The sequence below is a fragment of the Aristolochia californica genome, unplaced genomic scaffold, assembly GCF_029961685.1.
Source record: "Aristolochia californica isolate CCGP_79_NKW_82.1479 unplaced genomic scaffold, dmAriCali1.0.hap1 SCAF_4, whole genome shotgun sequence".
Taxonomy (NCBI): Eukaryota; Viridiplantae; Streptophyta; class Magnoliopsida; order Piperales; family Aristolochiaceae; genus Aristolochia; species Aristolochia californica.
Window position 1 is genome coordinate 44,813,041 of NW_027182103.1, and position 27,749 is coordinate 44,840,789.

Here is a 27,749-nt window from a genome sequence, read left to right on the forward strand (position 1 = left end):
AACACTGTTAATTAGTATGAAACAATATAAATATATTCTGCCATAGTTACTTGGTCTATTTTCAATATCATTCAACGAATGGTTTTATGTTTGGTACCGAAGCCTTATTTGCCTGTTAAAAGACAGATCTATTTGAGTCTTGTTTGGTACTCCGTGAATGTGGTTAGGCTATCCAAAAAAGGAATTTTTTAAAATTATATAAATCATAATATATTTTTTTAATTATATAAATTATAACATATTTTTATTTTTTAAAACTTAAAAGGAATTATTACGTTTTCATGTTTCAGCGGGAAGAACCGGCGGAAAACGTCGGCTGGATCACTTCTTTTATAAACGCACCTCGTGAGAGGGGTGGAATTTCACTTTCTTCTCCCTGGGAGAACAATCACTTCAGCTCCGAAGGAAGAGTACGTCGGCCCTGCTCGCATTCCTCCGCCTGGTGACCTAGGTGTGTTCTCATTTCTCATATCTCCATTTTGATTTCCTGGAACCCTAATCTGTTCGTTGTTCGTGCGTTGGTCTCTTCTCGTCCGGAAGCAGTTCGTTTTTGTCAGTTATCCTTCTCCTCTCAGAGCTCTGCCTGTTGCCCGCTTGAGGTATATACGGAACACTTCTTTTATAAGAACCGGGGAGAAGCTCTAGCTCGGGTTTGGAGATTGGAGCTCCTTTTTCATTCCGGAAACGTGAAACCCAAAACCCTAAGCCTCCACTTGAAGAGAGAGGAAAACGGGTACCGGAGACTGAACAGGCCATTTATCTTCCCATTCTCGTTCTTCAAAGAAGATCTGTTGCACCTATGACGGTGAGTTTCTCTGCCCATCTAATCTTATATATCACCTCTCTTGTGGTAATATAACTACTTGCTGTGGACTTCTTTAGGTTCCTTCACTTAAGATGGGCGCATTGTGTTATTTTTACTTTGATTAACGATCCAAATTTGATGTTTTGTTGAAGTGATATTTTGTCTTGGGGATTCATTGGAAAAGGATTTAATTTTCACCTCCCATTACAAAAAAATAGGGGTTATCCAATTTTTAAGAGAGTGAGATTATGAAAGAATTCAGAAAACCACATTGCCTGGTAGTTTTTTTTTTTGTTTGTTTGTTTGTGAGGTCTTGGATTCTATTCGTCGGGCATACAAGTAGTTTTATGTATTAATGGTATTCAAAATTTATAAAAAAGGGGAGAAGCACTTAGTTTTTTCAGTCATTGAGAGTGGTCCTAACAATGAAAAATTAGGTTTACTAAGGCATCATTGTGTCTGTATTAACCCAGTTTTTTCAGCCTCTGAGAGTGGTACTTACAGTGAAAAATGAGATTTACTAAGGCATCGTCGAGTCTGCATTGACCCAGTTTTTTAGGCACTGACAGTGAAAAAAGTGACAATTACTAAAACATCACTGTACCTACATTAATCCCCGTCAGGAAATTGGAACAAAATGCATGGCTTGAAATATGATTTATTATGGAAGGTTTGATATTTATAGCATCAACGACTTCAAGAAAGTCTTCAGCCTGAAACAAGGTCACGAAGAAGCCAATCCTATAGCATAGTAGTCCATCCTTTTATTTATCAACTTTTATCAAACTCACCTTTAAATGTCAACGTGCCAAATTGCAATTAACAACATGTATAACCTCTTAAATTTTTATTATTTCCATAATGGAACCTTCGATCATGAGAGATGAAAATCACCTAATTTTTATACAAATTAGTTTATCTAATATGATGCAAAGAATGTTCTGAGATTCTTTAGCAGACTAAGAAAGAGAGTTTTGAAGAAGGATATATTAAATAAAAGGGATGGAAAAGTAAGCTCTACTAGAGACATGAGTTGTACTGGGTTGTGTATTAGGTATCGAATACTATTTCTTATTGCCAACTAGACTAAAAAAGTCCACGTAAAATAAACTTACTCATTATGTTGTTTCTTGAGGGACAATTTAGTTTACAAAATCCATGCATATGAAGTTGTATATTTCATTCTTTATATAATTTAGTCACTTTATTTGCTCATCAAGATAAATAAATCATTTAGTTGCAATGCCAGTCCCTGTCATTGGATGGTCTCTCTTTCTTCTATTGTTTAAGGTATGAGTGAGATTTTCTCCTTATAATTAAATGTTTTTTGGATGAATATAGAATGAAGAGTATGGCATGTTCATGTTTTATAATGTAATTCTGGACTTGGCAAATTCTCACTGGTCCTATGTCCCTGTTGCAATATAATGTTGCAAACGAGCTTGTTAAGGAGGTGGTCTCTAATTCCCACCCCCTTTTTTCCTCCTATCCCTATTTGAGTTGTATCTTTTGGCCTGTAGGTTATGTATTTTTCGTTTTCTTCAATAAAATATCTCATCATAAAAAAAATAGAGAGCTTGTGCACTACCCAAGGGAAGTCATCAGTAGATCATTATAGTGCATTATTATTTTTTTTTATTCAGGATTTTCATGATATGTTTACAACTGTTGCAGACGCCTGTTAACCCAAAACCTTTCCTGAACAATCTTACGGGGAAGCCTGTTATTGTGAAGCTCAAGTGGGGTATGGAGTATAAAGGTATCAACTTATATTGTTATGCTGTAGCAGATATCGTGGCTGGTTTTTCTTGGTACAATATTAAATATAACTGCAAATGTATCTCTCTGTTTTTTTTTGTGTGTGTGCAGGATATCTTGTGTCAGTGGATTCATACATGAACTTGCAGGTACTACTTTTGAGTTTTAGTACCTTAGCGAGATAGGCTTCTTTATTATGTGAAGAGTAATAAAAATCAACATCTTAAAAAAAAATTGTCTGAAAAGTAATCATCAGCAAAAGCCTTTGTTGTTGCAGTTGGCCAACACAGAAGAGTACATTGATGGACAATTCACTGGAAACCTTGGAGAGATTTTGATAAGGTAATTGGCTTCTGTAATAATCCTTTTTTATATTCATTGATAACATGTGAAGGTTACTAGCAATATGTCTTTTCTTGAACCTTCTTACTTTTTAATTTATGGAAGATATTATTTATATAAATATAAGTTGGTCCTTGCTCCAGATGACCATACTGTTTAAGACAGGTTGTTAGACATGAAATCCAGTAGAAACTGAATGTTCTGACAAAATTATTCATCTCTTAGAATTAAAACTTGTTCTCCTTTTTATAAGCCATAGTTACTAGAAGCTTGACGATGATTCTTCTATACTTCCTTTGAAGTTTCTAGATCATGAATCTAGCCTTTGGTCTTTTATGTGTTTAATCTTTATAATTACTTGAAAGGTCTGTTTACCTATTTTACCGTTACATGGAGAAAATTTAGCTTTCAGAAGTTCTATTATGAGATTTGCCACCATAAATGCCATTACAAGGTACTTGCTTTTGTCTGTAGTCAAAGGACAAATCTTTTTTGTGACATTGCTCCTTTATTTCTGGGGTAAAATTGGAAGTTGTCTTTGCTTTCGTTTGAGTAAATGTTTTATTGAAGGTGTACAGTTTATCTACCAGTCTAAAGCCACAAATTTATGAAAATAAAGTCGAGGGTGAGATAGGAATACGGATAACCTACTGTTACTGTTTCAACTATATGAGCTAGAAGTTGAAATATTAGAGCTTCTTTTGCTGCTAGCAGCAGCTTTTAAAAAGAAGAGATCACTGAGAAGCTGTTGTGAGTGTAACTAAATATAAAATGGGAGACATAGAGACTGCTTCTGCAGCACTGGAATAATTATCATATCAGCTTTTGAAAAAGATTGATCAAAAGTCACAACAGATCCCCATAATTTATAGCGTCCAAAAATGAGTTCCCTATTGGAACTCAGCTATAGACTTGCTAGAACATGCTGCATCACCATCATAGAACTTTCCCTGACTTAACTTTCTGATTATGGTTGAATTTTGGCTTACTGAATTGAAACAACTAGCTATCGGAGAAATTCCAGCAGCAGGTTTAAGCACTGATTAACTAACTTTAGAATTTCCAAGAAAAAATTACCAATTGCTACAACAAAGAAGACTAGCAACTTTTTTTTCTTTTTTCTTTTTGGTACGGCAGATGGATAACATTAATGAGAAGTCAAAAAGAGTCAGTACAAAATCAAGAAAGAAAAACTATATACTTTCCCAAAGATAACTCTTTTAGTAGGAGGAGAGCAATAAACTAAGCAACTATTAAAAGTGGTTAGATGTCGAATTTCCCAAATACTAAAGCTAGCAATTTTATTTTTCAATAAAAAAGTGAGCAACTTTCTGGAAATATAAAAATTCTTAAAATGGGCTTCTTTCTTTCTGCCATGTTGATGCACAAAAGAGAAAAATTCTTTTTCACAGTTATAATTATCACTTTTTAAAAAGCCATTCTAATCATTCATTAGGTGGTGTCAGACTGAAATGACAGATATCAGTAAATAAGGTGGTTGTAATGCTCCTAATACCAACATAGTTAGGGCAAGGCTATGGTGGTCATGGCAATTGATGATCTGATCAACTTAACTTAGCACTTCATAATTTTTGCTGTAATGAGGCTTAGGGTTTAGGGCTTCACAGTTGTAAGTTGAGCTCGAGCTAAGTATGAGGCTCGACTTGGGATTGAGCTACGCCTGAGCCTGAAAAAGCTCGGGTTGGCTCAGCTCAGCTCAGCTCAGTTCAGCTCAGCAGGCTTAGCCTAGGCTCTTCTCAGCTTGTTTTCATGATTACCAATCTGTCCTTATTCTTCAAATAGTCCTTCTGAGCCCAGAGTGTGTAAAATGAGATGTCCAGCTTACAACTTATGTGAGATATTGGAGCTGAATATAGTGTCTTAGTAAAGCTATCGATCATTATTTGCAGCATGTTCTGAAGTAGTATCTTTCTTCAGTAATTTTGCCTTCCTTGATGGAAATGATTATCTATTCTGATATAATTTATCCTCATTGCAAAATGTTGAATTGGCTGTGTACTGCTGCTTGATTATCACAAAATAAAGTCGTTGGTTCGTCAACTGAAGAATAGCTCTAGTATAGCCAAATACCGGATAAGTGTTATCTTATTCTTGAAGTTATGACTTAAGCCAAAGCATAAGATCATAAGATAGATCTCGTTATCTGCCCTTATTACATGATTTTGCTTTGCTCTTACCTTGCCAAATTACTCCATTTCCACTTCTTTTATTTTTCATTTTTTAACTAGATTTCCTATCATAAAAGTCCTATACCCTGATGTAGACCTTTTGTTTTTTGCGTGAGCCAGCCTAATTTGCATAAGTATAACCTTTTATACGAATATGCCTTCTGGACTCTTATCATTACATTTGTCTAGGATATTCTTGTAAATTTCTCAAAACCCTTTCAATTGCTTGTCAAAGGTAGTTGCACGAGAATTTCATGTATTGATTGATAACAATGTGTTGAAAAACAAGAACAAGGCATTTAAGTCATTTTACGTTGTCATTATTAATATTTGTTGATGTAATCTTGTTCTACATGTCAAATTATGTCTATGGAGCAAATTTCATGTAAAGGGGACACGTAGAATAGGAGATATAGAGAATTAGGGTTTTTCACTTAAAGTAGGGGTAATGTTGTAAATTGTACTCAACCCATTCAACCCTAAGCTATAAATAGAAGCTGGGGGACGTGCAGGTCCTCCATCTCAGTTTCTTTCTCAATTTACTCTTCTTAACTTTCTCTCCCTCTCATCTCTCTCTTACTTTTTACACAATGATAGGGAAGAATGTACTTGTCCTAATAACTGTGAGAAAGATTAATATGCCCACATGTGTCCAAGATTAACTGGGATCATGAAACAAGTCATTGCTATCTACAACAACGCTTGACGTAAAGTTTCGATTCACTTGTCAATCAGCCTACACCCTAGCATCCTTATTTCCTATAACATGTCTTTGATGTATTTCCATTGAGAGCTTCAATCCCTAAGTGATACCCAAGAAGCCTCAAGTCTTTGTCTAAGCTGCAGGTACTTTTTAACTGTGTCAACCTTGTATTATCACTCCTTTTGTTTTTATTTAAATGTTACCACTCCTAGTATAATAAACATCCTCAATGTAAACTGCCACTATAATCTACTATCTTGTGTTTTTAACAACCCCATTGCTGAATTTATGAATCCAAGGCCTAGGAGCTTGCTTGAGTTCATAAGTAGATTTTTTAATTTAAGTATGTGACCATATGTATAACAATGCTTTTTCAAAAAAAATATGTATAACAATGTGAAATATTACAAGATATTAGGTGTAGGTTCTTGTCTTTAAATTTTGATCCTTTAACTTAATATCCATAATTAATATTTGCCAGTTCTATAGCCGAACCAATGGCTAGATTTGATTTCCTTGACCAGCAAGTGTTTTGAATATGTTGTTGACAACCTTCTGACGATTGATGAGGAAGCTTTGACACCATTGTTAAAAATAAGTGCTTTGGCATCATGTTACGTTTGATGCCTCATATCTCATGAAGTTGTTAAAAGTCAGTGGTTCTCATGATTCGACAAACCAAATTATTTGTCTTATCCCAATAGCTTCACCTGTCACTTTCGAATCAGCCTGTGCCATCCTTTTAGATGTGACTCTTGAATAGCAGAGGCCATTTTTTGAGTATTCATTGTGTGGACTGCTTATGAGTGGTCGAGTTTAACAACTACAGTGCGTAACTTTGTCTTTGAACTTTTAATTGACACGCTTGTTATGCAGCTTGGTAATCTTGAAGGTTCCTTTGGGGCATATTGCATTTTCTCTTAAATGACTTTCAAATTTGATTCTGTGGTGTGATTTGATCTTCTCAAGGTGGGCTACAAGCTGCTTGATAATGTAAGATGGTATAAGACCAGGCTCCACTATCTTTAGTTAGTGTTGAAAGTACAAGTCAGGGGCTCCCTGTATGAGGCAATCTACTTTGTGGTGCAAAAAAGTTGATTTAGTGATCACAGGATCAAAGTTTGAAGCGTATTTTAGAGAAACTGTGGCACTACTCCGAACAGCCTATAAGATTTGCATCTTTTTATTGAGTTGCATAATGTGTAAATCAATTTGATGGTTAAAGACACAATTGCTAACTATTGTTCAACTTGACCACTCATAAGCAAGCAGTAGTGGGTTCACCCAAATCAAAGCATACAATTGCCCAAAAAAGAAAGATTGCTTCAAAGACTTGTCCTTCCTTTAGATGAATGAAGCTCAGGAGGGAGCATTTGTGGAGATAAAAAAATAATAGAATAGACAAAATCGTAAATTTTGATCAGTGGATATGATCAAGGGGATGGGGCTATTACTAAAGACAAAATGACTCTCAGATTATGATTTTGATCATTTATGACGATAGGTTCGTTTTTTATCTCCTTTGGAGATATAATCAAGCAGGGGATGGCACACTACACATTTCTATAGATTTGGAAGAAGTGAAAAAAAATAGAGAAATTATAGGAGAGGGAAAAAAGAGAGGTGGTGCAACTACTCACCTGAAGTTTGTAAAAGAGGTGATCAATTCTGGAAAAGTTACCTGAGAGCAGCCTCTGAAAATCTCTTGAATTTCTATAGGAATTCCACCTCAAAAGATTGTAACAAGGAAACACACAACAACACCTACTTGATCTGTCAGATATAATGAAAACTAAGAAAACAAGAAGAATTTTTGAAGAAAGTGGATGAGAAGAAGAAGAAAGACTGGAGAGAAAGATTGGATTGAGAAACAGTCTGGTTAGGGTGTCTGGTTGACCCCTAACTCTTTTTAGTAAACAGCTTTTAAGTGATTACAAGATAAAACGACCACATTACTCCTATTACACTTATCTCACTTACAGCCATAAAACAACAACAAAAAAGACAAAAATTACATTAGTGAACATATCTGATTAACATCTTCCTAACTAGAACTTGAGAATACAATATTCTAATAAAATTATCAAAATACCCTTGAACTTTAACATATAACATGAGGGCAAACCTTATCAAACGTCACACTGTGGCCAACAATGCAATTCAAAGCACTGGCTGATCAAGGAGATCAAACCAAACCGTTGGTTGAATTATGGGATTGGTGAATATTGTTTGCGGATATTGAATCAGAGAATCAAATTCTGAGACTGATCCTAACACCCAATTTCTTGTAATTTCATTTTTTTGTACTTACAATCATGTCACTATACAGTCTGACTCACATTTTTTATGGTGGCCCCGCTCTCGTGGCCCGATCACAATCATTGATAGGAACTCATGATTTTGTCTGTCCAATTTTCTGAGTCTACTGAATGTTTTTTGCAAAAACTATGGTGGTTGAATAAATTTTGATGCTAAACTCACCTTAATGAGATTTTTTTTTGAGTATTGACATGAAACGATGAGCCAATAATTGGATAAAAGAAAAAAACACTAATTTTGCATAAGGAAAAAGGGACCCAATTAGTTTTGTGCTGAATACAAAAAGGATAGTATAGGAGATGGGAAAGGAAGAATTTTTTAACCCAATATGACTGTAGAAGAAAATAAATAAGGACACATAATTCCAGACAATTTGACCCTGTATCTATGTACTGATATCATGTTAATTTGATCATCTAAGAGCTTTAGGATTTTAACTATTATGAAACAAGGAAAAGGCAATTAAGAAGAAAGTTGGTGCTATTTATGTACTAGTTTAATTTTTTTATGGTGGGTGTTATAAAGCTAAAATGTTAGAAATGGAGAGACTACAAAGAGAGAAGAAAGAAGTGAGATGAGAAAAATAGACAGCGAGAGCACAACACAAAGAACTGTCGAGAGGTGATTTAAACATAATTAGCAGGGGTAAATAAATTAAAAAATATAAACTGACACTGAAAAGCCAAGAGAGAGCCAAGATTGCGAGTGAAGAAGGCTAGGATTTTGGGTAAATAGAGTGGTAAATTGTTTGTCTTAGTTGTTTGACAATTTTTTATAACAAAGGATAGATGCAGGCGACTCAAGGTCATCTTAGTCATCCACCGATTGCAAAGTGGAGATTTTGGAAGGCCAGGAAATTTGCTTTCATAAATTGGAGCTCTATTGTTCTTTATGTTCAGTTGACCATGTTGTTTTCTCCAAACAATCCACACAATCCAATTGAAATCAGATTTATTTTGCCTCAATTCTGTAGAAAGTGACTTTTTGGTTCATTTCAGCACCAAGCAACTAGAATTGGGATCACAGTGTTGCAATTGTCCTGGAAACAAGTTTTTCATCTTCCATATCAAGATAATGAAGAAAATGTTGAGAAAAATAGTCATCTAATGTGCACCTGAATGTGCTTGCAGATGCAACAATGTTCTTTACCTTCGCGGTGTGCCCGAGGATGAAGAAATTGAGGATGCTGAGAAAGACTGAGAAGCTGAGAGCAGTTCATGCAGGTCACTCAGGGAAGTTGGTTTTGCCGTTGCCTCACCCTGATTGGAGGATGTACTTGTGTATTCCGTTGATATGTGAAAGATACCATGGTAGTAGACATTAGACAAGGAATTGCCAAAACAAAAAACCAATCAAATTCCAAGTGATTAAGAACCCTAAATTTTTAGATTGAATAACAATCCCCTCACAGCACTATTGTAATGTAATAGAATGAAGTTTTAATGTAGTTTGTAGTTTTTTTAACCTTCAGATATCTATTTAACATAACACTGTTAATTAGTATGAAACAATATAAATATATTCTGCCATGGTTACTTGGTCTGTTCTTTCAGATTTGTTCGTTAATCAACTGCTACTGATTAGAAAACTGATATATCAACCGGATAATGTAATTTCATTGAAAAATGTTACTAATAATTGTGATATGCTAGCTCTATTGGTAAAAAAAAAAAAAATTGCCTTTCTCTTAAGAATAAAATGGGGATAAAAAGACCGAAATTGTCTACTGCCTAGTCAAGAGTCTCTAGTAGTTAATGTAAATGCATAAATTATCCATTGTTTGGGAATCTAAACCCTATCTGTGTTGTGGAGAACGACTACCAAACTTTAACAGTCTAGTGAGAGATGTCTGTGGCTTTTTATCTCTTAGATTTTGAATTTAGTATTGGAAAATTGGAAAGAACAGATTAGTCAAATATGTAACGAACATTATATCGAATTGTGGTTTCTGTCCGTTGAATAATGTACGTCTTTGGAGAATCTTCATTTGGATTTTCCTGTGGCTTGTTGGCTTCCATTGTAATTCTGAGGCTTAATGGCAATCCATTGCCGCCTCATTGTATACTTTGCATTCATTAATGGCGAATCTTTACAATTTTCCAATGTAAAGGAGGACCTTTTTAATGCACTGGGAAATTTTCACTGAATGATCTATTTAGACAGGAGTACATTGACTCTCCCATAGCATTAGAGACTAGAGAGTAAGGAGGCTGATAAGTTGTCTGCTTCTAGAATTCTATTTCTGCACACTGACCTCCCTCTAAGCCACTTTCCTTTATATTTTTATGTTTTTCCTAAGTTAAGGAAAGCCTGTATCTCTGAGCTCGTGCCCTGTGCATCTCTTCTGCCTTGCTCAGTTCTGCTGGATGCTTGGCCCCTCTCAGCCATCATTGGTTCATCGATCTTTCATTGAATTGTTTCACTTGATATTACTTTTAATTTCCTTCTGCAAACAAAAGGGTCTGAAACATGGATAGGCGGGTTTGATTTCTACTCTGCTGCAGTTTACAAGATGACTCAAGATGTACCGGTAACCTCCAACTATGTTTTATCATCTGTTCCAATGACTTTACAGAGTAAGGAGCCCTAACTATTTCTTGTTCATATCAATAATCCTGTTTAGAATATCTATGCCTTTTTACAATGACTTGTTGTGGAGGTTGGTTATAGATTTGAAGGAGATCGCCGTTTTGATTGAAATTAGGGCCTATGCGAAGGGGGTGCGCCCAATCTTTCATGCAGTCCGTCTTACAATTTCTTTGAGGAGGAAATTGAAAACATCCATTGTTTCAGCATTTCTTGTGCCCGGCTCTGAAGCCCACTCACGGTTGACCTCATACCTTCCCAAGGTAATCAATCTTTTTATCCAATTATTTCAGTATTTCAATGTTCATAGGTGCCTCATTATTTCAGTATACTTCGAGCTTACCAATGTGAGTACAAGGCCATAAAATCAAATTCCTTTGGGAGTGTTTTTTGTGGGCTACTGTGCATAAGACCAGGGTCTTTACCCCTTTCTCTCTGTTGTCTTCGAGTAACATTAAGCCATTGTATAGAAAAGGTAAACTACAATTGTAAACAATCTGTTAGCTCTCGAACCATGAAGAAGTGTGGGCCGCTATTTTGATGCAAGGCCTGCTCATCTGATGTGAGGCTGTTTTTCATCTGTGGACTGTCATTGGGAAGATTACAGTTATAAGTTAAAATAGAGACATGATCACTATTTTATTGGGCGTATCTTATCTTTCCTCTAGTCCTGCTTTACCTCAAGGAAATAGGTGGCAAGTGATGACTTGTGCATGTCAGTTCATTGGTTTTCCAGAGAGCATGCATTGAAAGTTTATAATATTAGTTGACTTTGTTATTGGTCCTATGCCTTTTTTAAAGTTTCCAGATGTAATTCCATGAAAAAAGCTCTTTGAATTCAAACTAAGCTGGTTGAAGTCCTGCTTTCACTGAACTTATGACATGCCAGCTGCTAGTAAATTCTCAATGCATACATATCAACTTTGTTTTTTTGTAAAGGATACTGATTTTTCGTTTGATGGAGTCTCCCAGGCTGTGCGAATAGGAGATTTAGAACTCTTCACGAATGTAGCTGAGAATTTTGGAAGCACATTCAGCTCAGACAGGACCCAGAATCTCATTGTGAGGCTTCGCCACAATGTGATACGGACTGGTCTCCAAAATATCAGCATTTCCTACTCTCGAATTTCTCTCATAGATGTTGCTGGAAAACTGAGGTTGGACTCAAGTAATCCTGTCGCTGATGCCGAAAGTATTGTGGCCAAAGCTATCCGAGATGGGGCCATTGATGCTACATTGGATCATGCCAGCGGGTTCATGCTATCAAAAGGGACTGGGGATGTGTATTCAACACTTGAGCCCCAGACGGCTTTTAATTCGAGAATTGCTTTTTGCTTGAACATGCATAATGAAGCAGTCAAGGCTTTGAGGTTCCCACCAAATTCACACAAGAAAGAGAAGGAAAGTGCTGAGAAGAGGAGGGAAAGACAGCAAAAAGGAGCAAGAGCTTGCAAAGCATATCGCCGAAGAGGATGATGATGAGTTCTGATGAACTGCCTTCTTTTTTGACACTCTTTCTTTTACATAATATGTATGATCACCAAGAATTATTTACATATGATATCTTCTGATTACCATTTGGCCTTGGATGTTAGAAGTGATTTTTGGCCTGAATTTGGGTTGATATCAAGTTTGATCGAATCTAGTGTGCTGGACTTCTGATATATTGAAGACCAGGTACCGCACAGGACGTAAAAGCTGAACGGTGACTTTGTTACACTTAATATGTTCTTTATGTTAATCTAGGGTTTGGATTCTGGTAATTGGTGAGAAACAATTCCCAGGTAACCAGTGTCAATATTGGATGCCTTGGTCTTGTTCCTGCCAACCCTATTGTCCCATTCTTGCCTATCCTCACACAACCTCCAATCTCCATTCTTTTTAAGCAAACCTCGCAAATAACTATTTGTTATTCTTTATGTTGCTTTTGATCTTATATTATCTTTCAAAATAGAAATAAAAGTTATATTTATAAAATAAGATGTATCATAGTAGTCTATAGACTATACACACCCAAAGTTGAATCAAGTTTTTAAGCCTATGCACAAATTTATGTAGAATTTATATATAATTTTATGTACAATTTATTTCATATGTATTTTATGCAAAGTTTTAAATGTAGGTTGGAGTTCGAACCCGACTCAAACTTGAATTCAAGCTAGGTTAAAATTCTTTGGCTCAAGTTCGATTTTCAATTTTAAGTTTGAGGCTGAACTCTACCTGGACCTTGAGTTTGAAATATTTAGATCAGGTTCGAGCTTGACTCAACTCGATGTCACCCTAGTTAGAGCTACATAACCTAGTTTTCTGGTAAAAATGTAGTCCAAAACTATGTCAATTCTTTTTGAATGTACATTGAAAAACATTCTCTCTACAAAAATAAACCTTATAAAACGTAATCGTTATCATGTTAGCGTTAAAATGAAATTATGAGAGGAAAAACTTGCATTCAAACATCACCAAATTCATATACTCAGTCATCATTATAAATTAATCATTTCTGTTTAAACTTCCAAATTCAACACTAAAACTTTGATGAACAAGATAAAAAAAAAAATTCAAATACGTAAAAAGGAAAGCAACCATCACTTAGGAACTACTATAACGATTTGTTAAGTTTTTCCGGTTTTTCATACCTCATCTTTTCTTTGCATATGTGAGGTAAAGCATAGCCGCCGCAGCAACAGTCCCAGTCGAGGCAGCCGCCACCGTAGGCCAAGAAAATTTAGTACACTCCTTTTGCATTTCACTTTCCAACTCCCAAACCCTCTTTTCTGATTCTAATTTCTCCTTCTCGAACCCTACGGCCCTTTTCTCAAATCCCGCTTTTTGTTTTTCAATCTTCAAGTTTTCCTCTTTGAGTTCCTTGAGGTCGTTAAGCAATTGTTGAACCTTCTGTCCTTCTTCAACACGATCTTTCCTAACAGCCTTTACTACTTCTTCCAGAAGACATCTTTTGGTTTCAATCTCCGTTGTTTCTTTCTGCGATTTCTTCAGCTCGATAGACATCTCATCGACTTTCAATGTCAGATAACGAATTTGTTCTTCTTTAGCCGTTGCCTCTTCTTCGATATTTCTCTTCTGAATGTCACTTGCAGAAAGTTTCTCCTCTAACGTGCGAATTCGGATTTCCATTTCTGCCCCCGTTTTCTCAAGATCTTCAATCTTCGAATCTTTCTCTTGGTTGCTCCGCGTCAGTCCTGAGCACAAGGACTTGAGCTCTACGAGCTCGGCCGCGTTCTCATGGCTTTCGGACATCGAAGTGACAAGATCATGCTGCAACCGTGCAACCTCGGTCTCAAGATCAGCCGCTCGCGCGGCCACACTCTCCAGTATCCTCTTGTCCCCATCTGATTGTTCCACTTCTTTTTTCATCTTCTCCAATCGTTCCTCCATCTCAGATTGGTTCTTCTTGAATCCTTCAATTTCCAACGACATTCGCTTGATTTTCTCGCTCTGTTCCCATTTCTCCTCTTCCAGCACTTCGATCTTGTGCTTCAGATTGGGAGCCCCGTCATTCTCTTCGACACCAACATCTTTACCGGGGACGCCGTTAGCAGTCGGCTCGTCCATGGCCTCCGCGCCGTTAACCTTCGCTTCATCTTCCATTGTAAACCTGGAGGAGTAAAAGCCCCAAATGGCTATATCAAATCAAAAAAGGGATAAAAAGGCATGAAAAGAGAAAGGATAAAAAGGTGCGAATACAACGAAAGGGCCTAAAAGAATAAAGAAAAGAGCGAACATCGATAAAGAGAAGTAACAAGATCATAATCAAAAGAAGAGAATCGATACCTGAGCTTGCGATCGCCTGAAAAATGAGATGAAGTGGAAGTAGAGAGAACTCTGTGAAGATCCGCTGGAGGAAAAGGTTTTCACTGGTTCCTAGGCTTCGTCGTTCTTCATTTTCAGAATATTGGAAGTAACAAGACCCGATAAGACTATAATTGGTGTCGTAGTGAACGGAACTTGTCCAACGGGGAAGGTATCTAGAACTTTTGGTTCAGCAGTTAGGGTTTTTAGGTCAACACTCGGGTCAGTGGGCCTACAAGCCTTTTGACGATCTCAGCCGCTTAAAGGGACAGAGAGGCGGATCCCTTAAAATGATCGTACACGCCGTAGACTATACACGTGGGTAAAGAAGTCTCATTCAACCTCCCCATATCAGTGGAGTCTATACTCGAGACACCGGCAAAACCCGCATAGGTGGCTGTGCTTCACAATTCACAAGTGGGAAAAAGAACCATAGGAAACGATTTGTGATCAACTACTGAAAGACGTCGAAATCTGCTCTTTTCATATGATAAAGTTGATTGTTTTCCTTTGATTTGGTTCAATCAAACTGATTGAGCAAACTTTGAAAACTAACGACTGGTAATTTCATGAAAGGTGGATCAGTAGAAGAAATAAGCATTCAGGAAACTCATATGCTGTTATTTTTGCCTCCAACAAATATTTTGGATCGATCACATTTGAGGTCGTCTTTGCTTGCATCTCTTGATATATTATCAAATATAAATCTAAAAAGTAGGGATGTCCTCTTGTCTATTGCATTTGCTACTTTGATTCTCTTATTTCAGTTCTTCAATGTTTTTGAAAGTACCTTGAGTTTATGTTTGAGATTCACTGGTTTTCCAATCTTATCAATTGGGTTTTTTGCTAGCATATGCAATATAATGCTTCTGTTCTGTCAGTTTTACTTTTAAGACAAGACAACATGCAATCCATTCCGTTTAGTCCACATTAACACTTCCAACAGGGTTCAACTCTAGCTGTAAATTCTAATTCTGAGGAAAGGATCAACATTCTAAACCAGCTCTCTCCCTTCTTATGTTTAGTATCATATTTTTCTCTGAAATGAAAGTTGTTTTTATTATGATAATCTGGTATCTGAACAGGTGAAAGCAGTTGTGGATGATAAGAGACAAGAGTTAGCAATTGACAGTAGCTTAGCACCCTTCCCTGTCAATGAAGTTAATCAAGTCTTTGTTATTGTTCATAGACAAGCCCGTAGCATAGACCTTCACATCAATAATTACAAAAACTCTCCATGTAGCCTGTAGTGCAAAATAAAGCCAGAAAGATCACATTGACTAATGGAGTAGGTTTCACATTTCTTTAGCATCTTCATCAATTTGAAACTTGGGATGGATAAAGTGGCTAAAACTTTCAACAAATTGGAGTTTTCTTTGCGGGGGAAAATCAATGGATTGTGAGGCCACCAATCTTTAACAACTAGTATCAGGTCTACTACACACAAGAGTATAATCACAAACCTGTACCAAGCAACTTCAACGAATCTGAACAGCCTGGCACACTGATTACTGGCTGAAATCTCACTTTGGTCCCTTGCTCCTCAACCAGCTCAGCACTTCCAACTGTACCTCGAAAGATCCAAGACACTCAAGAACTTTGCATTTGATCCAAATTGCATACATTGAAACTTGGGATGGATAAAGTGGCTAAAACTTTCAACAAATTGGAGTTTTCTTTGCGGGGGAAAATCAATGGATTGTGAGGCCACCAATCTTTAACAACTAGTATCAGGTCTACTACACACAAGAGTATAATCACAAACCTGTACCAAGCAACTTCAACGAATCTGAACAGCCTGGCACACTGATTACTGGCTGAAATCTCACTTTGGTCCCTTGCTCCTCAACCAGCTCAGCACTTCCAACTGTACCTCGAAAGATCCAAGACACTCAAGAACTTTGCATTTGATCCAAATTGCATGCATTGATACTCGGTTTTAAAAGCAGAGCAAAGTGCATCATTCTCTCCAGACTGTAGAAGCCTCTTTCATCACAACAATTTGAAGAGATGGTTGTTTCCAGGATTTTGGACCTGAGCTCATGGTTTCCAGCATAAACACTATGGGCATGGACATTACTACATCTAGTCAAGGAGATTCATCGAACTTAATCGAGTTTGTATTTCTGTTTCAGTGATTTCCTTCAGCAGTAATTTAGGCCTTTTATTTTTGTTGAAATGGAGTAATTTTGGTCTTTTGTTCATGAAAAGTCCTTGTTATATGGCATTTGAGTATCTCTAAAAAGAAAGTGATGTGTGTGACTTGAGCCTTGAGTTAATGGACACACCAGGGCCTTCTAGTCAGCTGAAATAAAAGCATAGCTCACGGGAATGAAGATGAATACTTAGAACTTCACTAGTCTAGTGGTGGTAAAAGGAGTCTTAGCCTAGTAGTTAATTGGTTCTATATTTGGGGATTCCACTCTTCTTAATGAATGATTTCATTTTCTCTTCCTGATTGTATGTTGTATCTTACATTATATTAATAAATTCTGCTTCTCTTCATGCAGATGTCCAACCACTCATTAATCGCTTATTGTGGAAAGTGATTCCTATACTTTCATTAGCTGGTGTAGTAAGGGAACTGATCCCCACTGGACATTACTTCATCTGGTCAACAGAACCTCACCACCACATGGCATCATTCCCCAAGGTCAAGTAACACAGCTGCAGACGGGCTCGCATGTGAATGCACTTCTCTTTCGGATCTTGCCATCAACATCTTAATTTTTTTTTGTATTCTTTTAATGCATTTATCCTTGCCCTTCCTTCTCCCTAGGAAGGGCCTGTTGTGCTCTCTTCTCTTCTCTCTTAATAAACGCTCGTTTACAATCCCCCCCCCCCCCCCCCCCCCCACACACACACACACACACACACACACACAAAAAACAAAAAAACAAAAAAAGACTTGAGTTCAGAAAAGAAGATTATAGAAAAAGCAATTGTTGAAACAGATGAATATATGCATACCTGAAAGACCATATTTTAGGAAAGCTTGCTGTAGCAGCAGCATCCCAATCATACCTGGTAAATATAAAGTTAAAAGGTTGAAACAGCACAACAAATTCTCTTACTGAAAAGATATCTTTTAACTTACTGGTGCTTAGCGGGTTCTTGAGGTTTAGGTTCAATCAAAAGAGTACGTGAAAGATAAAAGACAGATACTTATTTTGTGAAAGAATTAAAAAAAAGGGCCGCATCCTATACAGGAAATCAAATTGAGAGTTCAAGCCCTTGAGAGCAGGAATCCACAGAAGCTAAATACTTTCGTACTCATAGGTCTTTTCTGAGAGATTCGTACTGGTAAATCTACTCGGAACAAACTTCCAAGACTCTCAAAGCCCCAACAGAAGGATCATTCACCTTGCCACATAATATTGGCTAGCACATAAAAGCCATCAACTATTGATATGAAACTATGATTTCGCTGCATCATATATAATATACTATTTCGAAAGTAGTTAATTATTTCAAGGACAAGATAAATAATTAATAATTTTAATTATGTACCAATACTAAACTAAAAGTAACTTTGATGTAGAAATAAGCAGTCATAAACCTTCCATTGAAATTTTTTGCAATATCCCAAGCTTATCCATACAAGGTTTAACTTTTTGGGGGGGTAAATAAGAGGTTTATCAAGAAGTGAGCAATAGGAGTCCCCAACTTGGACACTAAATCCAATTTTCTTCTTCCAATCAGCAGCAACTTTAAGAAAAGTTGCCTGCAAGGGACACTCTAGGAGTAACTAAAACAGTATGGATGTTCTTGGATGAAAGGAAACAAGCAAAGAAACCAGAGAATATAAATGCAGTAACAGAAAATAAATAAGCAAAAAGTTAACGGAGAAATATCACTATACCCACCATATGATCCAACTCCCTTTTCATATATGTGTTTAAGAGAGATTGATATCCTTCCCTTCCACCCCAAAAAACATAATTTTGTACTCCGAGATAATGAGTAACCTATAAAAATTGTTCAACTTAACTAAGCTTCAGAACCATAAAATGAAAAGAAGATAAATTATGGATGCTATTGGGAGAAATTATAAAGATGTTAATGAATCTAATTCACATTTTTAGAAAAGAAAACATAAAGAACAATAGAGCTCATACAACTCTGGGAACGTATCTAATATTTATTTTTTCTTTCAGAAAACTTCACTATTTGGTATTTGCTGAAACAGTGAGATAGACTGGGAAACTTTCTTCCCTTGTAATTTGAGGCTTGTCCAACTAGAGAGCTCTTCCCTTGTAATTTGAGAAATAACATAAGAATCTATCAGCTTTTATACAAACTTATACAAGGAGAAAGGGATCAAGAGAGATTCCCTGTGAAGGCCATACTTGATGACATGTCTAGAAGAATTGAAATGCCCTTTTGGATGGAAGGGATGGAAGTAGTGAAATCAGTGCCAAAAGACAAGGCCTCAAGGACAGATGGATTATGTTCTGAGTTCTACAAAGTTGGATGGGACTTCTTGAAGGGGCGATATCTTCAACATGTCCTATGAATTCTAGGAGCAGGGGTTCACCACAGGGATCTTCCTTTATTGCATTAATGCTGAAGAAAGAGGGTGCTGAACAGAACTAACTGGCTGCCCATGGTTAGCCACCATGGCAAGGCATCAACCATCTAGAAGGGAATATTAATGAGAAAAGCAACTTCGAGTGATCGTACTTTACATGGTCCCCACCCCCCTCCCACAGCAGGTAGAAACTAAATTTAGATTGATCCTCTTTGAGCATCCCAAGCCCATTTGGGGTTAGAGGTGAAATAAAAAACAAGCAGCGAAGAAATCCTTATGGCACTGCTAAGGCCAATAGGCTGTTGTAGTTCTAATCCAGCAGAAACAAGGGCATTGCCATATCCAATAAGGCTTTTTGCACAAATGATCCATTTGATATAGTAGTAGATCTTTCTTCTTCATGGCAAATTGTAATTGTACTTCAAGTGATTATACTTTACACGGGTATGCACCCCCCTCTTGAAATAGGTAGAAACTAAATTTAGATCGATCCTCTTGGGGCATTCCCAGCCCATCTGGGGTTGAATGTGAAATAAAAAAAAATGCAACCGAGAAACCCTTACGGCACTGCTAAGACCAACAGGCCATTGTACTTCTAATCCAGTAGAAACAAGGCCATTGCCGTCTCCAATAAGGCCTTTTGCACAACTGATCCGTTTGATAAAGTAGTAGATCTTTCTTCTTCATGGCAAATTGAATGGAACCATGTCCTAAGTACAACAAACTCTTGTCTCAAAAAACCTTGCAAAATCAAGGGTTTCAAAGGAGTACCTTAGGGCCGTCTCTGCCTCTATAGGTCATTAAGAATAAATCTGTATTCCATGTTGTACTTCACTGATGTACCTAGTTTATTATCAGTTTTCTGAATAAATGGAAACGCACACATTGCCATTTTCAAAAAATATATATAAAAAAAAACACCATTTAAAAAAAAATTGAACAGAGATACAGTGACAATCATCTCCATGGCTTTCTTGACTCACGTAACAGCATATGCATATACACCTACTTCAGGACTGCAGAAGCAAATCATAAGCTTTTTTGTGGTAAGCATACCCACAAAGAGAAAACAAGATTATTTATCTAGGACTAAGGGTCCAGCTGTGTCACCTTAGAACAACAAAATAACAGGAAAATCCTTTTCCCTCCCAATTTTCCTATTATCTTCTTTGACAAGCTTTCCTGCATTTGTGCCACTATGAGAAATGGCATGAAAATTAAACGTAGTATTTGTGCCTATACTAGAAATAAAAAAAAGCCCAATAGTGTAACAATAAGTAGGATTGAGGTAAAGGGGATGAGTAGTAAAGGACTAGTTGTTTAACATTCTTGGCTGATTTTTCCATAGCTTCCTAGTGGAGTAGTAGGAAACTCAAGTTTCAGTTGACTTCAACTTCTTATGAGGAGGGAAATTTTCTCTTCCCTAATAACCAGTACAAATGACAAAAGTTTTGGATAAACAGAAATTTTTTCCGCTTACACTTTTTGCTATTGGTTCCTGTTGGGGCCATAGGCCCCCTATTGCTTGTACGCTAGTATAGCATGTGTGCTTACTCTTTGCAACCTGAGACCAATTTTTGGTACAAAAATATGTACTTTTTTACGAAAAGCCACTCCACCCATAATTTACTTCCTCTTAAGGGGCCGCCTAATTATTTTTTATCATGTAATTGCTGAGGTGTAATTTTTATATTATTGGTTTGAGAACTTCAACTACCATTTTCAGGAATGTTTTTGTTTCGACCATCTCTCCAATCAAGCCAATCTTAGCTTCCACCAGATCTGTTGGAGCATAAAGGTCGGATTTTAGTCCCTTGCTTCACATGAACAACTTCTTTGAGCAAATAGATAAGAAAAGCAAGGAAAGTTATTTCAAAAGTGCACAAACAAAAACTGTTCCTCGTAAGCTATGTCAAAAAATATTTGTAGATGAATTACACAAACTGCAAAGCATGTAACTTTTTGAGTAAGCTTGCTGAAGATCTAATATAAAGAAGAAAGGACAGAAAAAAAATAAATCATGAGTATATTTAATAAGCCTCTATTTGATGTACCAGAAAGCATGAGGAGCACAATGACAAGAGAAAAGACATTTACCTGAAGTTCCTTTGCAAGGGCTACCACATCATCCAGATTAGCATTTGTTTACTGAGGCATGACAATGAAGTCATAGTATTTAAAAGAAAGAGAGACCACATCAGAAGTGGTATGATATTCACAACTAAACAAATTATCTGACTTACCTCTAAAGTTTTACCATCAAGAGCTATGTCTCTGTCATGAAAACACCACCATTCCACTCCCAACTTTTTAATGAACTCAAAGTTGGTTCTCACTATTTTATTCAAAGGGTTAAAAAAATTAGTTAACTTGACAAGGATTTCCAGAAGTTAATAGATATTAGAATTTCCGTGATGTAAAAATTCATAATAACCCCCACTTACTTCTTCTTTTAGCCATAGCCAGTGAGTTTGTACCATCCTCCCAAGGCCACTGCTTTGTTGGAGCACCAAAAGGGTCTTCTTCTTTTCAAATTAGTTATCATGTCAAGACAGATTTTTTGTCTGGTCAAATCAGAAGAGCCCTTCTAATATTCAGGTTTTGTATCAATTTCGATATCTTGGAACGAAATACTGAACAGAGTAGAGAGGTAGGCTCGTCAATTAAAAGATACAGGGGTGCCCCCTAAGTAACTGAGAGTGAGAGCCAAAAGACTACAAAAAAAAAGTTACAGTTGCAACTGACCTTCATTTTTTTCCTGAGTATCACTTCTTCAGCATTATACCATTTAAATGCAAGAGGGTTCTTGCATATATGAAACTGAAGTTAAGAAAAGAGAAAAAAATATGCTTAACCTTTCTAGGAAAGCAGGTAGACATACCTCATACTTAATTTGGGGAACATCAGGGAAAAATTCACCTTCCCGTTCATCCGAAGCTCCATCATCACATTTTGCATCAACATCAGAAGGGCACGTAGGTGGCCCCACTGAAATCTGCCCATGGGATAAGATACTCAAGACAAAATTCAGAAAAAAAGAAAAAACTAATGATAACACTAAAATCGAGTAGACAACTTACAACGGCCAGGAAAGAATAAGGAAATATTTTCATTAATTTTTGCCTTAAAAAAGACAAAAAAATCATGCTCACAAAATAAAAATCGCTGAAATCAGAACTGTAGAAACCGTGTGGCCATTGAAAATAATAGCAAACACTCTCATCAGCATGCGATTGGTTTCACATAAAACCAGAAAAATTGCTACTTTTTCTGTTTCTTTCATTCCATTAGATAAAAAAGAGTAGTATGATATCTCACAGAAAAAACCAGAAGAAGAAAAAGATCGAACCAACTTGAACGAGCAATCAGCATCAACTGTATTCAAACTTACCAGGATGTCTAAAACAACGAAGATGCAGAGGCTTCCACCATTCGACAAACAGAGGAAATCCCAAAAATGTACAGCCTTAATAATGACCTCAAGCATTTATACACATTACTCTCGAACGACAACACGGTGAAACAAAATCAGTTAAAAAAAAAAGTAACATGCAATCAAAATAAACTACTGCGACCTTGCATTACCAGTAAAAAACTCACCAAGAACCGATGATCGAGGGAAGACGGTAGTCGAGCAGAGAAGAAGGTTAAATATGTAGAAAATAAGAAGCTAATCGCAGGGAAGGAAGCACTTCTGGGTTACTAAATAGCAGGTGGATAAAATTATCAGAATAGAATTAATACAAATGATTTTCGGTCAAAATATAATATTTTCCTACTCTTACATAAGAAGGAGAAAAAATCTTAAAATGGTTGGCTTTTACGATGAAGGTAAGCATGACAGCTTTACACCTCGGCAGCGTCGCCTCTTGGACCGTTTTAGCCTCAGAATTTTCAGTTTTTCAACCTGTGAAAAGATTTCTGAATGGACCCTACTTTATTTGCTGCTGTGAGAATCAAGGAGACTCCGAGGGATTGAGATTTCCCAGTAACCCATGGCAAGAGCCCCTAAAATCTGAAGTCCAAATGGAAAGCTCTGGCTAGATTTCATCCCGAGGTTTTTTAAAGTTTTCTACCCTGTCTTATTACTATTATAAATAACGAAATTTTGACCAATCCCTTGTAAGCGTACGGCGATCCGATGACTCTCGTCACTTGTAGATATCCTACATTCTCTTTGCCCAAATCCTCATCTTGTGTCTCCGGTTCTTGTGTTAGATTACCCGTCCGGTTTCGGAAATTCCCATCTAGTGCCTCCTCCAGATCGCGTTCGATTGCGTGCACTATGGCGGCAGAGACCATCGTTGAAACGCAGGAGAAGGTAGGCGAGATTCGGGTTTCAGAGAGACCGGATTCTTTTGGCAGGTTCGGAAAATATGTACCGGAAACATTAATGTACGCTCTCACTGAGCTTGAGACAGCATTTCGATCACTTTCAGGGGATGAAGAGTTTCAGGTATTTATTTTACTTATTTTGTGCAACATTTTGCTTGAACATGTCACGAGTCGAGGTCGTTCTTTAATCAACTCGGTCGCATTTTTTTTGCAGTTTTCTTGTTGGGGAGGACTGAGAGTGTTGGACACTTTTCTGTATAAATGAATACAAGTAATGCTTTTGACAAGTAAAAACATTTCTAGACAAATGCAAGTAAAAATTTGATACATTGCTGATTTTGATAACTTGTTCATGCTTGTTAGATAACATTTATCCTTATTTCTGCATCTGTTTTTTTTACCGTAGAAAGAATTAGAAAGCATTCTGAAAGATTATGTTGGCCGGGAATCACCACTGTATTTTGCTGAGCGGCTTACTACCCACTACAGAAGGTCGAATGGCGAAGGCCCTCATATCTACCTGAAGAGGGAAGATCTGAATCACACCGGCGCCCACAAGATCAACAATGCTGTTGCACAGGCTTTGCTTGCCAAGCGTTTGGGAAAGAAACGCATTATTGCTGAGACAGGAGCTGGTCAGCATGGAGTAGCAACTGCTACCGTATGTGCGAGGTTTGGTTTAGAGTGTGTAATCTATATGGGTGCTCAAGATATGGAAAGGCAGGCTCTTAATGTCTTCAGAATGCGACTGCTTGGAGCAGAGGTTCGTCATTATTCTTGTCTCTATCTGCACATGACCATGTCTGATGCAGTTTTTATGTGATTAGAAGCTTTATTTTGATAAAAACATTCTGAAGCGGGACAAGTCTTTTTTTTTTTGCTCTAAAGGACTTCACCTTCTCCTTAAGTTGCACGTTGCTTACAGTTGCAATACTCCAGAAATCATCAACTGTTTACTAGTTACAAGGAATTAGTGTTAGTTCTCAATAACCCAAAAAGTCCTTAAAGTTAGGCTTGTGACTCGTCAAACTAGAGAGTATTAACAAGCATCTGATAGAAACAAAATGAGTTCATGAAATTCGCGAGAAGAAAGAGTGAGCAAAGGTGCACTTTATGATATTGTTATGTGATTTTAAGTCCTGTGTCGGGTAGGTTTGTCATTTCCCTGATGAGCAAAGCCCTAATTCCAGACCTAATGTTTAGCTCTCCACCTCTACCCTCAATTGTTCAACATATCAGTTCTTAAACAGTCAACTTCCATGGATACATTATCCTACATCAGTTCTCATATCAGATGATGCCAAGTTCCTAGATAATAAACAGATAGAGAAGTGAGGAAACAACTCCAGGATGAACGTATTCCCAGTTTGTTTTAAAGGTGTATGCGTGTTCATCATCTGAATATCTGATTCCCTGGATGATGACATTCTTCTCTAAATTTTGCTGGCCATTGATTCAGAGAGGATCCAACAGCTATTCTTGTGGAAAGGCAGAGGATTTAATCTAGATTCATACTTAACCATGTTACGGTATTTAATTAGAAAGGGATATAGGGTCTGTTTAAATATACTTGAAAGGCAAACATAACACTGTGATTCATGTTTGTGGAGATTAAGAGAGAATGTGTAAGTTACTAGAGGAAGGTTCTATCAGACAATACTAGATAATGGTGATTGAGTGCTGCCTGGTTACATTGTTTAGAACAAAGATAATTCATAAAGTACATGTTACAGTTCAAAATTAGTTGGAAAATATAATAGTATAGGAGTTAAATTTAAGGGAGTTTATAAACACCAACAATGCCACTGTGTTAATTTATTTTCATCTCCATCTGGATCTTGCAGGTGCGGGCAGTCCATTCTGGGACAGCCACATTAAAAGACGCCACTTCAGAGGCTATACGAGACTGGGTTACTAATGTCGAATCAACTCACTACATTTTGGGATCTGTTGCAGGACCACACCCATATCCAATGATGGTTAGAGAATTTCATGCTGTAATTGGAAAGGAAACTCGAAAACAGGCAAGGGAGAAATGGGGTGGAAAGCCAGATGTTTTGGTTGCTTGTGTTGGTGGTGGATCAAATGCAATAGGACTCTTTCATGAGTTTGTTGAGGATACAGAGGTGAGGTTCATTGGTGTGGAGGCTGCAGGTTTTGGATTAGACAGTGGGAAGCATGCTGCTACTCTGACTAAAGGAGAGGTAGGGGTTCTACATGGGGCCATGAGCTACTTATTACAAGATGATGATGGGCAGATTGTTGAGCCTCATTCTATCAGTGCTGGGTAAGAGAAGTACTACAATTTATACCACATTTTTAACTGCTTCATAATTGTAATATGTTACTTATTTGGCTTTATTTCCTTTTTTTCCACATAGCTTGGATTACCCTGGGGTAGGGCCAGAACACAGCTTTCTCAAGGATATTGGACGTGCCGAATATCAGAGTGTCACTGATCAGGAAGCATTGGAAGGTAATCTGAAACTAAATGCTCAATTAGTACTATTTCCCCTGAAGCTCTTTACTATTGCTGTTACTAATTTTTGGACCAGTAATTATTAAATAGATAACGAGTCTCATAGAAATGCTTACTTATATATCTTGCAAAAATATTTTCCATATTCTCAAATGGTTCCTTTTTGGTCATTTATCTGATAGAAGTCGCAAGGTGATTATGATATAAGTAGGTATTGGCTCTCGTTATTGCAACCGGAGATTCCTGCTATGTGACCCAAAATTGTTTGCGTCTTTCTGTCTTATTTTCAGCTTTCAAGAGACTCTCACGATTGGAAGGTATCATTCCTGCGTTGGAAACTTCACATGCATTGGCTTACTTGGAAAAATTGTGCCCAACTCTACCAGATGGTACGAAGGTCGTTGTAAATTGCAGTGGAAGAGGAGATAAAGATGTCCAAACTGCTATAAAGTATTTAGATGTATAAACAGCAGAAAGAAAATGTATTTGAGTCCATGATAACGAGGCCTGCAATTTAATTGCAGGAAATTCCTCGTCAATGTGCTTCTTAACTATCGGTTTCAATTGGTCTGAGAAATTTGTGAAAGAGAAGGGACAGCGTGAAAGTGGTCGAGATATTTTCTATCAGGGAAGTGCTAAAACAGGGGCAAACTAATCATGAATAAGGTTTTATTCGATTTTTATTTTATTTTATTAAAACTAATAACTATTTAATTACAAGCGTTCTCATTCCACCGTCGGAAAGGTCCTCACAAATCAAAACCATTCTTTATTTACAGTCACTTCGATCAATCCTTGACGAAGTCATTTACTAGCATCAAATACATTCAGTTCTCTTCACTCTTCAGTTTTTCCCTCACTCGATGCTCATGCGAAGAAATATCCTGCAAAATCCACTGAAGCTGTTTCAGAATGTAGGACTTCTTGCTTGCATGGAAAACTTTTTTTAAGGAACAGAAAAATTCGACTACCTTTGTCCAACTCCTGGAGACGCTGACCCACTGGAGCAGACTTTGCGTATTCTGGAAGTGGGACTTTATCAGATTCAATGCAGTTCAGATCCTCCACGAGGATATCGTAATGCCGTCTCACCTCATCCACCGTTCTACCTCCGATCATGGAAGCCACATTCTGCCAGCGATCAGGGGTGTCTTCATCGCAAAGAGCCAGAGCCCTCTCGAAGACCTTATTCTCTTCGCGGCTCCAGTCCGAGCCATCTCCACAGTCTTTTTCTTCTCCCTTCATTCCTCGATTAGTTTTCTGATATTCCCTGCGTCGGAACGAACGGAATTGATCTCTGTAAAAGCGGCACTCTATATATATATAAAAGAAGGAAATGGAACAGCGATATCTAGAAAAAAAAAAAAAAAAGGAAATGATTATGAAACATTTGAAACGGTCGATACTGATATCAAGAAGCAGATTAACCAGTCTGGCAGGTTCATCTCTTCGTGTTATCCATGGGTGAATAAATAAGCCAAAACCGAAACAGAAGATCCATATTTTATGAGACAACAAGGATGAATATCCGATCACACGCCGTTCGATCAGTTTCTCGGGTTGTCGAAACTCGAAACCCCGAAACAGTCAGGAGAAAGGGAATAAAATGCAGGTCCTGATTCAGTGGCGAGTTTTCACCATCCTGAAGATATCACTATATCCCTTATTATCTCCTACTTTAATCTAAACAAACGCTCAGATAGAGAACATACTGCAGAGAGTAGAGATTCATACGCTGTATCTAGGGGGGCTAGATTGGAGCAGTAGGGGGTCAATTTACAGGGACGAAGGTAGCAGTGCAGAATGGGTTTTCTTGCGACATGCCTTCTGCAACAGAAATGGAGGATATTTATCTCATTTCACGTTGGTCTTTTTTAATCGTTAAAAACCTA

General features: G+C 37.2%; 5 protein-coding genes across 10 annotated transcripts; 3 read left to right on the forward strand and 2 right to left on the reverse strand.

Moving 5' to 3' along the window:
• Positions 1–302: 302 nt before the first annotated feature.
• LOC137962045 (probable small nuclear ribonucleoprotein F) lies at positions 303–9,668 on the forward strand. Of its 3 annotated transcripts, none has more exons than XM_068808758.1 (6): positions 303–451; positions 544–805; positions 2,480–2,564; positions 2,675–2,712; positions 2,841–2,905; positions 9,247–9,668. In XM_068808758.1, the coding sequence occupies exons 2-6, from the start codon at positions 800–802 to the stop codon at positions 9,314–9,316; spliced, it is 264 nt and encodes an 87-aa protein (XP_068664859.1). In that variant the 5' UTR covers positions 303–451; positions 544–799; the 3' UTR covers positions 9,317–9,668. The 3 variants fall into 3 exon arrangements, with proteins under 3 accessions (XP_068664859.1, XP_068664861.1, XP_068664860.1); XM_068808760.1 differs by having other exon boundaries at positions 576–805; XM_068808759.1 differs by having other exon boundaries at positions 303–805.
• Positions 9,669–10,194: 526 nt separating this feature from the next.
• Positions 10,195–12,290, forward strand: LOC137963436 (probable 26S proteasome non-ATPase regulatory subunit 3). Its single transcript, XM_068810556.1, has 4 exons — positions 10,195–10,220; positions 10,621–10,692; positions 10,821–10,965; positions 11,675–12,290. The coding sequence occupies exons 1-4, from the start codon at positions 10,195–10,197 to the stop codon at positions 12,176–12,178; spliced, it is 747 nt and encodes a 248-aa protein (XP_068666657.1). The 3' UTR covers positions 12,179–12,290.
• An 860-nt stretch (positions 12,291–13,150) lies between these two features.
• Positions 13,151–14,672, reverse strand: LOC137962798 (peroxisomal and mitochondrial division factor 1-like). The gene is made up of 2 exons (XM_068809871.1): positions 14,495–14,672; positions 13,151–14,318 (listed from the first exon to the last, which is right to left on the reverse strand). Exon 2 carries the CDS (start codon positions 14,309–14,311, stop codon positions 13,340–13,342), a length of 972 nt encoding a protein of 323 aa, XP_068665972.1. The 5' UTR covers positions 14,312–14,318; positions 14,495–14,672; the 3' UTR covers positions 13,151–13,339.
• A 773-nt stretch (positions 14,673–15,445) lies between these two features.
• Positions 15,446–22,736, reverse strand: LOC137963773 (xylose isomerase-like). Of its 4 annotated transcripts, none has more exons than XM_068810969.1 (9): positions 22,435–22,736; positions 21,925–22,038; positions 21,488–21,607; positions 21,287–21,378; positions 21,141–21,191; positions 18,379–18,480; positions 17,483–17,536; positions 16,278–16,379; positions 15,446–16,077 (listed from the first exon to the last, which is right to left on the reverse strand). In XM_068810969.1, the coding sequence occupies exons 7-9, from the start codon at positions 17,532–17,534 to the stop codon at positions 15,968–15,970; spliced, it is 264 nt and encodes an 87-aa protein (XP_068667070.1). In that variant the 5' UTR covers positions 17,535–17,536; positions 18,379–18,480; positions 21,141–21,191; positions 21,287–21,378; positions 21,488–21,607; positions 21,925–22,038; positions 22,435–22,736; the 3' UTR covers positions 15,446–15,967. The 4 variants fall into 4 exon arrangements, with proteins under 4 accessions (XP_068667070.1, XP_068667067.1, XP_068667068.1 ...); XM_068810966.1 differs by adding an exon at positions 21,789–21,848 and having other exon boundaries at positions 15,446–16,379; XM_068810967.1 differs by having other exon boundaries at positions 21,488–21,848.
• A 282-nt stretch (positions 22,737–23,018) lies between these two features.
• On the forward strand, positions 23,019–26,540 carry LOC137962658 (tryptophan synthase beta chain 1-like). The gene is made up of 5 exons (XM_068809659.1): positions 23,019–23,499; positions 23,785–24,141; positions 25,223–25,665; positions 25,760–25,854; positions 26,148–26,540. The coding sequence occupies exons 1-5, from the start codon at positions 23,185–23,187 to the stop codon at positions 26,321–26,323; spliced, it is 1,386 nt and encodes a 461-aa protein (XP_068665760.1). The 5' UTR covers positions 23,019–23,184; the 3' UTR covers positions 26,324–26,540.
• The last annotated feature ends 1,209 nt before the right edge of the window (positions 26,541–27,749 follow it).

What these genes read in the sequence shown, in the direction of transcription:
- LOC137962045 (XM_068808759.1), top strand. An exon ending in GTGGGGTATGGAGTATAAAG is followed by an intron (nt 2,565 to 2,674) that starts GTATCAACTTAT and finishes GTGTGTGTGCAG; the next exon opens with GATATCTTGTGTCAGTGGAT. An exon ending in ATTCATACATGAACTTGCAG is followed by an intron (nt 2,713 to 2,840) that starts GTACTACTTTTG and finishes TTGTTGTTGCAG; the next exon opens with TTGGCCAACACAGAAGAGTA.
- LOC137963436 (XM_068810556.1), top strand. Translation starts at nt 10,195, where the DNA reads ATGGCGAATCTTTACAATTTTCCAAT. An exon ending in AATCTTTACAATTTTCCAAT is followed by an intron (nt 10,221 to 10,620) that starts GTAAAGGAGGAC and finishes ACTCTGCTGCAG; the next exon opens with TTTACAAGATGACTCAAGAT. An exon ending in TGTTCCAATGACTTTACAGA is followed by an intron (nt 10,693 to 10,820) that starts GTAAGGAGCCCT and finishes GATTGAAATTAG; the next exon opens with GGCCTATGCGAAGGGGGTGC.
- LOC137962798 (XM_068809871.1), bottom strand. Translation starts at nt 14,311, where the DNA reads ATGGAAGATGAAGCGAAGGTTAACGGCGCGGAGGCCATGGACGAGCCG.
- LOC137963773 (XM_068810966.1), bottom strand. Translation starts at nt 22,530, where the DNA reads ATGCTTGAGGTCATTATTAAGGCTGTACATTTTTGGGATTTCCTCTGT. An exon ending in TCGTTGTTTTAGACATCCTG is followed by an intron (nt 22,039 to 22,434) that starts GTAAGTTTGAAT and finishes TCCCATGGGCAG; the next exon opens with ATTTCAGTGGGGCCACCTAC. An exon ending in TTCCCCAAATTAAGTATGAG is followed by an intron (nt 21,849 to 21,924) that starts GTATGTCTACCT and finishes CATATATGCAAG; the next exon opens with AACCCTCTTGCATTTAAATG.
- LOC137962658 (XM_068809659.1), top strand. Translation starts at nt 23,185, where the DNA reads ATGACTCTCGTCACTTGTAGATATCCTACATTCTCTTTGCCCAAATCC. An exon ending in CAGGGGATGAAGAGTTTCAG is followed by an intron (nt 23,500 to 23,784) that starts GTATTTATTTTA and finishes TTTTTACCGTAG; the next exon opens with AAAGAATTAGAAAGCATTCT. An exon ending in TGCGACTGCTTGGAGCAGAG is followed by an intron (nt 24,142 to 25,222) that starts GTTCGTCATTAT and finishes TGGATCTTGCAG; the next exon opens with GTGCGGGCAGTCCATTCTGG.